Source organism: Arachis hypogaea, chromosome 16 (genome assembly GCF_003086295.3).
Source record: "Arachis hypogaea cultivar Tifrunner chromosome 16, arahy.Tifrunner.gnm2.J5K5, whole genome shotgun sequence".
NCBI classification, from domain to species: Eukaryota; Viridiplantae; Streptophyta; class Magnoliopsida; order Fabales; family Fabaceae; genus Arachis; species Arachis hypogaea.
In genome coordinates, this window is record NC_092051.1 from 12,121,843 (window position 1) to 12,134,770 (window position 12,928).

At 37.0% G+C, this 12,928-nt stretch overlaps 2 protein-coding genes across 2 annotated transcripts; one reads left to right on the top strand and one right to left on the bottom strand.

The window, feature by feature from the left end:
• The first annotated feature begins 228 nt into the window (after positions 1–228).
• On the top strand, positions 229–6,115 carry LOC112756422 (endoglucanase 17). Its single transcript, XM_025805012.3, has 5 exons — positions 229–690; positions 2,114–4,358; positions 4,439–4,645; positions 4,714–4,914; positions 5,003–6,115. The coding sequence occupies exons 2-5, from the start codon at positions 4,059–4,061 to the stop codon at positions 5,864–5,866; spliced, it is 1,572 nt and encodes a 523-aa protein (XP_025660797.1). The 5' UTR covers positions 229–690; positions 2,114–4,058; the 3' UTR covers positions 5,867–6,115.
• Positions 6,116–7,120: 1,005 nt separating this feature from the next.
• On the bottom strand, positions 7,121–12,568 carry LOC112756421 (sucrose synthase 2). Its single transcript, XM_025805011.3, has 15 exons — positions 12,178–12,568; positions 11,938–12,070; positions 11,400–11,551; positions 11,097–11,289; positions 10,724–10,842; positions 10,416–10,632; positions 10,169–10,264; positions 9,865–10,038; positions 9,581–9,697; positions 9,311–9,477; positions 8,878–9,102; positions 8,170–8,491; positions 7,840–8,084; positions 7,623–7,761; positions 7,121–7,447 (listed from the first exon to the last, which is right to left on the bottom strand). Exons 1-15 carry the CDS (start codon positions 12,276–12,278, stop codon positions 7,406–7,408), a joined length of 2,442 nt encoding a protein of 813 aa, XP_025660796.1. The 5' UTR covers positions 12,279–12,568; the 3' UTR covers positions 7,121–7,405.
• Between the last annotated feature and the right edge of the window lie 360 nt (positions 12,569–12,928).

A 12,928-nucleotide genomic window follows, 5' to 3' on the forward strand; every position in this document is an offset into this window, starting at 1 on the left:
ATATTAGGGGTGTTCAAAACCGATCCGGACCGAACTAAACCGATGGACCGAACCGAAAAAATCAAAAACCGAAATAACCGAAAATTGAAAAACCGAAAAAAGTGATGTTTTGCTGTTTTTCTGCGGTTCGGTTCGGTTTTCGGTTCTTGCCACCAAAACCCTAACCGAACCGAACCGAACCGGTTCTTCCCAAAACCCTAAAAATTAAAACTACCCCACCCCCCAAACGCGTTACCTACTACTCCCTCCCTAGTCAGTACTCACTACTCACCTTACCTTACCTTGCTGCTGTGCTGCGCGAGTCTCTCCCCCCATGGAAACCTAACCCCGCCCAAATCCCAGATCGGAGCCACCACAGACCCCCCACGGAGCCAGCCTGAGCCACCCACCTCCTTGATACTCGAGGCCTTCCTCTTCCTCCAAATCTCACCTCCTTCACTCCTTGAAACTCGAAGTGGAAGCCAGCCTGAGCCACCCACCCACCGGCCACCGTGAAGACGAAGACGACCTCACCACCTCCGAGTCTCCGACCTCGCCGCCTCCACCCAGAAAGCCTCCACCCAGTAGCGTTTCTGGGTTCTGTAGGGTCACCTCACCACCTCCGAGTCTCCGACCTCGCCTCCTCCACCCAGAAAGTCTCCCACCCAGCCACCGATTCAAGTGCATATGGAGCCCGAGCCATCTATTCAGGTAAACTTTACTAATGCATTGTTGCCTTGTTGGTATTGCTGCTTGAGGTTATTGTTCAGTTTATTCAGGTTAGGGTTATTGTTGGTATTGCTGTTTAGTGTTTACCATGTATTCAGTCTATTGTTGGTAATTTTGGTCTTGCTGATTTATTGTTCAGTTTAGGGTTATTGCTGATTTTGGTAATTTTGTTCATTGCTTGTTCAGATTATCAAGTTTTGTTCTGTTTTGTTTATTGCTGGTTCATTGCTTGTTTATTGCTGGTGATTGCTTGTTTATTGCTGGTTTTGTTCATTGCTTGTTCAGATATGAATACATGATAAGAATTAATTAAGAAAATTGAAGCAACAGGAATTCTCAAAACTAAGGCAACAAGCAGCATATTAAAACTGTAAAAAAATGAACAAAACCAGCATATTAACATGTGAAAGAAGCATATTGTTCAATTGGAATTAAGATGTTTTCTCCCAGGGGAATAAACACAGATGAATTTGGGTTTGTGGCATCACTATAACCATTAGTTAGTTTATTTTGTGAATTCACCATTTCTTATAGCCTAGAAGAATATGTGTACGGCCAGTTTATGCCTCTATTTAGTAGCATATAATATAATTAACATTGGCCCATACTTCAGTTACCAATTCCCTTGCTTTTAAATATAATTGGAGGAACAAAAGCTATTAGGATCTTTAGGACACTGACAAAGAAATTCCATCTTCTGCCTTGGCTGTATGGCTTCTTATTTGCAGCAACTTTATAAAACTATATTATATATTAGGACATGATAATTAATCAATCTGCATAACTAGTTTTGATTAGTGTGAATAAATAAAAAATAGTTATTTGTATTGTAGTATCTATGACTTTAGCGGTTACATGGTGCCACGATGATAATTTCTAATAATCAAGGCAAGTTTTTTCTACTATTTTGACCATACTAGCTACATTTCTTTGTGCTGCTAAATATTGGGAGATAAGACACGGAAGATGGGGTTAGGTTATTTGTTTCCATCTATCCACACCAATATGATAGAAAGTGTAATTATTAATATTATTATACATTATTTTAATACCACCATGGTTTAAATTCAATGAGATTAATTGGAAGGTTATAGAAGAAAGGAGTAGCACTGTTAAGAACTAGTAAGTTAACACTGAATAATACACCACACACACTATTATTTTGTTGATTGTAAAAAAATGATGAGAGGGCATTTAGCATTGAATTGTATTGAATTCATATTTACAACATCATATGCTGCTACACTCTGAACAACCTCAACAGTCAGAGAATGAATTATTTTTTAAATATTAATTTTTTTATTATTGCTTGTTTATTGCTGGTTTTGTTCATTGCTTGTTCAGATTATCAAGTTTTGTTCTGTTTTGTTTATTGCTGGTTAATGGTTATTGCTTGTTTATGTAGTTTGACGTCAGTTCAAGTGAGAATATGGGCGACACTGGATTGCCTCCAGTTCCTATTCCGAATGAATCAACAAGCATCAGATCTCCGACATTATGTATTTTCAATCTTATGATTTTGGCTATTGTGTATTTTGGCTTGTTGATTTCAATCTTATGACATTGCATAATAGTATGGTAGAATTTTTTTTATTTGATTGAAAAAACCGAACAAACCGAACCAAACCAAACCGATTTTAATTGGTTTGGTTTGGTTCGGATGACCTTGAAAAAAAAACCGAACCAAACCGAACCGCAGCTTAATTAAACGATCGGATCGGATGACTTTTCCTTCAAAAACCGAACCAAACCGCACCGCGAACACCCCTATTGGATATGTCTCATCATCTTAGCAACACGCATGATGCGTATTGAACATGTGTCAATATTCTGACCAATACGCAAGATGTTTGATAAACACTTTTTTTGCATATTCACAGTATTGTAATACACTTTAAATATCAATATTCAACCAAAATATCATCTTTATTTTCGTATTAAAAATAATTTCTGGTTTTTCTTTTCTTTTTTCTTTCGTTTGCTTAGTTGAAGAAGCAATAAAAAAAGTTTTCATTGAAAAATTAAAATTTTTTATATTTCTAATACACTTTTGAAAAAAATTAAAAGTTATTATTTTCATCTGCTTAGGGTATTTGTTAGGAGAATAATTATTAATTTTCAAAATATTTATAATATTAATAAAAGAAAGAGTTCATTGACAAAAAAAAAATACTAATTAAAAGCTATAATAATAATTTTATATACAAACCTTCATTATGTGAAAATCAAATATCCATCTTTTGGGATGAAAAATAAAAAATTTTAAATTTTGACAATATTTTTTTATCTAAAAAATAAATTAAAATTCCTTTGAAATTTCACTTAATGTTTTTTTATATGAGAAATTTTTTAGAATTAATAATTTTTAATAATTTTGGTTATTATTTAACTAGCATAAATATTAAATTATCTTTAATAAATATATTTTATTAATTTATATGTACAAGTTCTAATAAATATATGTATAAATTATATACTTTTTGTGTGCAACCTTCTCTAAATATGAGTATAAATTATTGCCGGCACAAAATGATAATATTTAGTACTGATTATGTACCACACTTTTTATTTTTATTATTGAAATTGTGGTGGTATTTTTAAATAATGTGGAGAGTTGGTGTATTTTTTATTTTTTTTGTATGGATGATCACAAATCTGAAAATTAAATTTGTAGTTTATAATTTTTTTTGGCCACAAAACTGATCTACTAATTTGCTTATCTCTTAAAAAAAATTTTCAACCCACACAAATCTAAAGCTCACATCTCTCTATTATCCCAAATTTGACTCTAAGTTTTGTTTCCAAAAGCAAAATTGAGTCTCTGATTTATGAATTTTAATTTAAAAAAAATATATCTCCATATCCATAAAAAACACACTATTTTTCCATAATTGAGTATTACACATTTTAAACTTCCATAACTAAAAAAATTAGCCTAACATTGTTGTGTTTATAACTTTATATAGCAAATACCTATATATCGATTTTTGCTAAACTCTAAAATATTTTATAATTTAAACATTCGAATATGATCATAAATTTAGAGCTAACCAAATGGTTTAGAATCTAAATATTTTAATTTCTCCGTGTATTAGATAAACTTTTTCTCTTATATAGGTAACCCTCGCGTTCTTGGTTGCACGCAGAACGAGATAACTCCCTTGAACTTTTGCAGTTTTTATTTATTTGATGAAGGAAAAAGAAGTGTTAGATTAATGGCAAGCCCCTGTTAATTAGTATATAGGGTGTGGTCCTAATTATTCGTATTGTTGTAAACTTGGAACCAAGCATGATTTTAGCCATTGCTGCAGCTTTTGCTTCTTCTATAAATTAACCTCACTCATTCTTGCATGTGTCACTTCACCTTCCTCGGTTGGTTGCTTCTTTCTCTCTCACTCAACATGCCTCTCTTCCTTCCTTCTTTGTTTTTCCTTCTAACTCTTCTCTCAACCACTCTTCTCTCTCACTCCTTCCCCTTCCCCAACCATGGCCACCGCCCTCACCCTCACCGCTTCGCCTCTCACAACTACAGAGATGCTCTCAGCAAGTCCATCATCTTCTTTGAAGGCCAGAGGTCTGGCAAGCTCCCTTCTAACCAGAGGATAACTTGGAGGAGAGACTCTGCTCTCTCTGATGGCTCTGCCATGCATGTAATCATCTCCATTTTCATGCTCTCCTTTTCTCTGTCTCTTGCATTTTGCTTATTTGAGTTGAAAATGCGGCAATGCAGGTTGATTTGGTGGGAGGGTACTACGATGCAGGGGACAATGTGAAGTTCGGTTTTCCGATGGCATTCACGACCACCATGCTCTCATGGAGTGTTCTCGAGTTCGGTGGGGTCATGAAGGGCGAGTTGCAGAATGCCAGAGAGGCCATTCGCTGGGGAACTGATTACCTTCTCAAAGCCACTGCACATCCTGGCACCATTTATGTTCAGGTTTCTTTTCTCTCTTTCTTTCATGTTTTTCCTCACAACACTGTTAATTGGTTTGGTGGTGGTTGAAGGTGGGAGACGCTAAGAAGGACCACGCGTGTTGGGAGAGGCCAGAAGACATGGATACTCCAAGAAATGTGTACAAGATAGACAAGAGTACCCCCGGTTCAGAGGTGGCCGCGGAAACCGCTGCGGCTCTTGCAGCTGCTTCTCTTGTTTTCAAGAAAACCGACCCCACCTACTCCAAAATTTTGGTTAGGAGGGCCATCTCTGTAAGCATTCTTCTTTTGCTTGTTGTATACGTATACTTGTACGTATATGTATATATCTAATAACTTTGCCTTGTGTTTTTGGGTTCAGGTTTTCCAATTTGCTGATAAATACAGAGGATCATACAGCAATGGGTTGAAGCCATTTGTGTGCCCGTTCTACTGCTCTTACTCTGGTTATGAGGATGAGCTTCTTTGGGGTGCTGCTTGGTTGCACAAGGCTACTAGGAACTCCATCTATCTTAACTACATTAAGGTTAATGGACAAACACTTGGTGCTGCAGAATCTGACAATACATTTGGGTGGGATAACAAGCATGTTGGAGCAAGAATCCTTCTCTCTAAGGAATTTCTAGTTCAGAAAGTGCAAACCCTACATGACTACAAGGGTCACGCGGACAATTTCATCTGTTCCCTCATTCCAGGAACCTCTTTCTCTTCCGCACAATACACACCAGGTGGCCTTCTATTCAAGATGAGTGATAGCAACATGCAGTATGTTACATCCACCTCCTTCCTTCTCTTAACCTATGCCAAGTACTTGACCAAATCCCACACCGTCGTCAACTGTGGCGGCACCACCGTTACTCCCAAGAGGCTCCGTGCAATAGCCAAAAAGCAGGTGGATTACTTGCTGGGAGATAATCCCTTGAAGATGTCGTACATGGTGGGGTATGGTCCAAGGTACCCAAGAAGGATACACCACCGGGGATCATCTCTGCCGTCCATTTCTGTACACCCTGGCAAGATCCAATGCTCAGCAGGGTTCGGTGTCATGAACTCACAAGCCCCCAACCCCAACGTTCTTGTTGGTGCTGTGATTGGAGGGCCGGATCTGCATGATAGGTTCCCGGATCAACGGTCAGATTATGAGCAGTCAGAGCCAGCCACTTATATCAACGCACCTCTTGTGGGTGCACTCGCTTATCTTGCACACTCATTTGGCCAACTCTGACCACACTATCTTTGGTTAACTTTCAGGGTTATGTAAAAAGTGCACAAGGTGTAAGGGGATAAAGTGCTATGGTAAGGACCAGCCTCCCTATAACCTTGAAGCACCACGTAGGGTTTGGTGTTCTATTTTACAGTTTGTTGGCGTTTACGAGTTTAGTTATTGTAGTTTCGTGTGAGAAACGCCGTTAACTTGTGGTTGTGTGATTTTCTATATTAATTAAACTCTGTTGGTATCGGTGCATTGCGATGATTTGAGATTCTGGTGTAAGACAGCGGTGTTGTTCTAATTAGTTAAAAAACCAACAAAGTACTTGAATATAAATCTCGTTTTAACTATCCTACTTGGTAGTTGTAAACAAAGTAAAGGGTATCTTGAATATATGAAGTAATTAGTTGTAAAAAACCAAGTAGATGTCTATATATCATTATTATTATTTTATGAAGGAATTTAGCATAGGGCTTATTCCTTGAAACCAGGAAATATTCCATGAATAAGGCTAGAAAGGGTAAGAAAAGTATACTGTATTAGTAGTTTAATACTAGTATATTTTGCAAATTTGCAGTAAGATGAGTAAAAGCAAGAATTGCAGTGGGTAGTGTGCAAGAGCACCCGATCAATTTATTTCTTTAGCTAGTTGCGGATAACGAGTATTTGACCGTTGAAAAGAGGGCGAAATGAAGAAAAAAAGGGGTCTTGGGAGACATGTGAACATATTGGGGAATGTGGACAACGGGGTCAAAAAGGCTGGTTCGGCTAGACCCTGTTGTGTTGTTGCAGGTGTCAGAAAGTGTAAGGCCTGCAACTCTCTTTTGAGGGAAGAGGGATAGCATGCCTCAAAAAACTGCAACAGAAAGCGTCCAATCTGATTGAGGATGGAAAGAAATTCCCCCAATGCAACTAACTGAGCAACTTCATTACATAGAACCAATGGCTGTGCTCGCCCCCACCTCAAAACGCCACAAGTCCCTTGGGCCCCCTTTGCCGTTTTCAGCCTCTTTCTACACAACTCACCTAAAAGTCTTTCTTACTTCATAAATGAAACAAACAAGGGATGGGATTGGGGTTGGGGACCATGACCGTGACCAATAAAAAGATACTCAAGTCTTCTATAACTTTGAGGCATAATTGACAACGTAGGTACCTAGTTATTATAAATATAAAATCTTTCTAAGGAAATTGCATCAGTGTAATACTGTAGTCTTTCTGAGGGCAACGAAATTCCATCATGGTGCAATTGTTGTCTTAAACTTGGAATAATCCTAAAAACTCGCAAATTTGAGCTTTCAATTATATTCGAGCTTTCACAACAGCTTGGCTAAGTGCTAAGCCACGGGGAAACGATACATCCAACAATGAGTTCCCAGAATCACCGAGACAATCAGAGCTAACATGGACAACTATCCATGGAGCTCCTACATTTTTTGCAGAACAAGATTTTACAACACAAGAAGCAGACTTATATACACTCGGTATAAGACTCTTATTGTCTGCTGTCAACACCTGGTGAAAATACAATAGCTGTTAGGACAAACCAGCTGGCTAATTTGCATCATCATCCTTTGCCAGCGGAACTGAATTTACCTGCAAAACAAGTTGCAGCGCACACAGTTGAAATTAATGCTTGTAAGAAATGATTATGTTTCTTTTAGGCTTTTAGCCATTACTAATGCTTGAAAAGTTCATAATCCGGCTTCATGATAGCAGCATTAGAACCTGGTTCTAAAACTAAGCAGCAAACAGATGCAACATAACTCACCAAATCGCGGAACTTCAGAATATAGAACATCTCAAGATATCTTCGGGTTTCACGCCTTTCTAATTTGGAGACGTGTTTCCAGAAACTATAAACTCCAGCCAAGGTCATAAGCCTTTCAGAATATATCTTCCATGTGTACCTGTTTATTGTTTCTTTAGCATAAATATCACCAGGGAAAATAAAAGGAAAACTACCTAATATTATGAAAATTGCTTACCTTTCATAAATTCTTTGAAGACCACCATCAGATATTTTATTCCAATGGCTTGGATCTTCATTGCATTTTTGGAAGAATCCAAGCAAAATCTCAGAAACTTGGTCAGGGTGATAAGGATCAATATGGAATCCTGATACACCATGTTCGATGATCTCAGCAGGACCACCATGGCAGGTAGCAAATGTGGGAAGGCCACAAGTCATGGCCTCCACAACTGTAAGACCAAAAGCTTCATAGAAAGCAGGCTGCAGTAAGAGAGGAATAGTGAGTGAGTGAGGGAGGAATGAAGCCCTGGGGATCAATGAAACAGTAGAGGTGGAGATACATTACCTGAACGAAAACACCTTTTGTGTCCGCTATGTAACGATACAGCTCACCATTACGTGCTCTATTTGTTTGGGCAGCAATCCACCGAAAATCACCATCGAGATTGTACTCTTTTATGAGACCATGCATCTTCTCAATTTCTGATATTTCTTCTCTGTCCCTTGACTTTTTCACATCAATATAACCAGCAACCACCACAAGGTTCACCAATTCCCTCAATTTGTTGTTCTTAGCAAAGCTTTCTACCAAGCCAGAGATGTTTTTTACTCTGTCTAGCCTTGCCATGGAGAAGATTATAGGCTTTGACTTGTCTTTCAGCGTGCCACTACCACACAGTGACGAAGATAAACTTATTAACTGAGGTAGTCGCAGTCATATCTGATGAATCTAACATGCTTTTTCAAAAAAAAGTAGTAGGAAAAAAAAAGATGCACATATTCTATCAATTCTGAGAAATAACAATATTTGCAACATGGGATTTCGAACAAGACAACGGCATTGATTATCTACAGTTGAAACAAGTAACAGCAGAGATTGGATCCATGAATTCAGGACAAGCAATGACTTGGCTAACAGATCATATACTTAAAACAGAACTTTTTGCGTAATGCATGACAAGACAACTAGTCCTTCATTTCAATTACGTTGGAGATATAGATTATTGTAGGAGTAGAGCCAAATTAAAATTTTAAGCTATTCGACTACACTCACATGTGCTCATCAGTCTGCTCAGGATCAAATAATAGCTTTTCAATGGAACCATGCAGAGATGTTAATCTTTTCTGTTTGTCGGAGTAGGGGAAATAGATTGACATGTCTGCTCCAGGAGAGACAATATTGAACTTGGGATCAAACACATCAATGCCATGGACAACCCTATAGAGTCCAGGAAGAGTAAAAGCAGTGTGGCTCTCATACTGGCCAACAGTATTCTTCCTGAAATATAAAAAGCAAGTAAAGTAAAAGACATGAGGTTGCATTAGCAAAACTACAAAACAATAAATAAGAAGTGATTAGTAATAAGACTTCGAAATAAATTTAAATTAGAACTATGATTAGGTACTTGATCACAAGAAATATAGATCACAAGAAATTATGTTTCAAAAATCGTAAGTACACTATATCTCATGAACAGTATACTTACGTCCCCGCAATCTCTTGGTATGTACTAGTGATGATAAAATCTGCATTATTCATAGCTATTAAGTCAGCAGTGAACTGACATGAAAAATGATATTTATCCTCAAATTTCTTCCAATATATATCTGAATCTGGATATTTTGTCTTCTCCAGCGCATGCGCAATTGTGCACTACACATATGAACGTTAAATATATTAAGTTGCATTATCGGCACGAGACTTGAGCTTTCACATTTGTATGGAAAAATTAAGATGACAGAGAACAGGAAAGAACCTGGGTAACTCCCATCTTATAAGCCAATAAAGATGCAACAAGGTTCCCATCACTGTAGTTTCCAATGATGAAATCTGGATAACCTTGTAACTCAGCAGCAATTTCACTGGCAACATCCTGTTAATAGTTAATACACAAAACCATAAAATGTTAAATGGAAACGGTAGACCATATAGTATGTGCTAGAACTCAGAAGCTAGGAAATTGTTAACTCATAATTTCTAGTTCCTAATAATTGTTCATAATCAGGTGAATTATTCAAGCTATAGATTTTGCACATTTACCTCTGCATAAGTCTCAAGATATGGCCAGACATCAAACCTCGAGATCCATTTCTTGAGGGTTCCTTTATCAGATCTGAATGGAACTCGCAAAATATGAGTGTACTCAGTACCACTGACTCTTTCTAGCCGCTGGTTGCATGTTGTACCCTTTGCATCAGGTATCAACCTGGTAACCTTTAGAATTGCAGAGGATTTTTAATTTAGTATGAATATAAAAAAAATATTCTTTTTAGGAGGAAAAAAAATCAACTACAAAACAACCCAGCCAAATATGTAGAGAGCTGACCCAAGAAGTTACACTTACAATCAAAATTCTAGGAGTAAAATCAAGTCCTTGCTTCTGGATCCGAAGGAGCATCTCATTCTCAAGGGCACGGACTTGATCTAGTATATAAACAACCTGCAGATACAAGCCTTTCATGTAGGATCATATATATAACTCAAACAATGCAAGAGGCAAAAGTGTGGAAATGAGGACACTGAACAATGTAGAATCTCTAGCTTAACTTTTCTTATGCCAAATAAGATATATTAATAATAAATAAGAATACCTGTCCTCCCGTGTCAGGCAAACCCAGGACATTGGCTTGGCCAAAGTAGCCATGAGGAGATAATATAACAACATTAAACACCATAGGCACTCTCCCAAGAAAAGTCTCTAGTATAGAAGGATCAGGAGCCTGGAGAATATCCAATAGCAAATGCATGTTCTCTAATACACGTTCAGCAGTGTCACCCCAACCCCTCTCAAAACCCATTCCTTGTAACCTACACTCAAAGAAAGAGTTAAATGAAATTTTTTTCACATTGTTCATGCGGTAAGAGAAAACTGTAAATTGATTGTTGAAGAATAGCTTACACATATTCAAACTCGGAATAAAGTGTTTCAGGTGCAAGCTTAGAAAGATACTCCTCAGCCTTGGCCAGAGCAGATTGAAGTTTGGAAATGCTTTGTATACGGTCATTTAACATCAGTGCCTACCATGATAATGAAGCAGAAAAAGATCAGAATCTAAATCCATATATTCCTCATACCTAAACAAAATTGCAAAATAGAAATGTGCATCGAGTACTCTGCTAAGAGGATGCATTTTCACCTAGAGAGAGAGAAAAGGGAGAGAGAGAAGGGGGGGGGGGGGGACTACCATTTTGAAACCATAACTATTGTCATCTTAGTATCAACTACTTAAGGTCAACTATTAAGTAGAAAGTGCATAGCATGGCAAACTTACATGGCCTTTATACTTGTGAACACGTAGGAATTCAAGCAAGGGCTCCAAGGAATCTTTGTTGCGAAACATACTTGAAGAAAGGTGGCGATTGAGAAATTGGACACCATTGCCAATGGATGATGAACGAGTGGGGCGTGGAAATGATGCATTAAATGGTTCAAAATCAAGCTCCAGCACAAAATTATCGTTAATCCTAAAGCAAAATATAAAAAAATAATAGTCATCATCACAACAGCAATTAAATTACAGAAACTTTCAGTGCATTTAAAGAAAAAAAAAAAAGCTAAGCAGTAGATTCCATACTGTCCATCTACAAGTTCTTCCTTGAAGCTGAGATATTCAGAAACACTCAATTGCTCCACACTGAGTTCAAATATATTAACACGGACATATTCCCACACACCAGGTCTTGGACGAACTGCTATGGCCACAAAGGGAGGCAAAACTATGGCTTCCTGTCACAGATATAACGCTTCAATTTTTCATATACTATTTGAATCTACATATGTGAAGTAAACTAAAACCAGCAATACTATTTAGTGATATTATTCCCTTTCCAAATTGTATGACAATGCTAGGATGACAGCATAAAAAGCTGTTAGCAAATCCAAATGAAATTCATACCTAACAACAACTTTCAATGCAGTTAATTTAATTGTTACCTAGAGTTTATCAAGGTAAATAAGTTTGTTTAGCTGGGTCTAGCATCATGATACAATAGTAATACAGGGTCCAAAGCATTTTTCTATTTTGTAAATGTGAGACATGAAAACATAACATACGGAGAGATTAAAACAAGGGTATAAAAGGAAGTATCATTTAATGAAAGGGATAAAGTGACCTGTGCAGACTTGATGATTTCGCCAAAGGGACCATTTTTAAGCTCCACTGTAGATTGATCCTCACCAAGGATATTTTCAAGCTCATCGATCAAACTATGAGGTTGCAAAATCCCTTTCCCCTGAGCCACATACCTGTCAAAGCAAGAACCATAAATGACAGAGCTACGAATAGTAAGAGGAAACAGGGCGGTGCATAAAGTATGAATCAAATAAGAAAAGTGAAAAGAAATGGGAGGAACCTGGAGAGGAGAGAAACGAGTTCGTTGCGGTGAGCAGAGAGAGTGTCTTGAACTCTGTCTCTGATGCTGGGAACTCGACCGAGCTTAGGTTGATTCGGCATGATGTGGTGGTGATGATGATGATGATGATGATGACGACGACGATGATGAGTGATTGACGGTGTGTTCGTTCGTTCTGAACTGTAGAACTTTCAAGGGAATTTAGACAAAAGAACAAATTAGAATTTGGAATATGGAATAATGGATTGTGGAAGCAGAAAAGCAAGAAAGAATGGTAATCTGCGACGTGTTGGTTTCAGCTGGGTTTATATCGTAAGAGGAGAATCGTATTCATAGAGAGAGAGAGACAAGGTGGTGTACGTGGCGCCCCTTCATTTATTAACATCTTCGTAAGAGAGAGAAAAAGAATAAAGAAAAATATAATAACTGATTAATATTAATTATTTCATATTTTTTAACTATAATTTTTTGTATAAAAATATTTTTATAGAATGAAATTAAATATATTAGAGTCCTTATTTTTTTATCAATTATTTTTATATAATATAATAAATATATAAAAGGTTTATGATTTGTAGAGAATATAACGTGGAAGTATTAAATTTAAGTTTTAGCCATAATTATTTTCAATAAATATTAAATTTAATCTTTAATTAAAAATAAAAATGATTTTAATTTGATATATTAATTTTTTTTGCGGGCAAAATGACGTCCTGCACTCCTGCTTTTCGAAAAAAAAATTAATTATTTT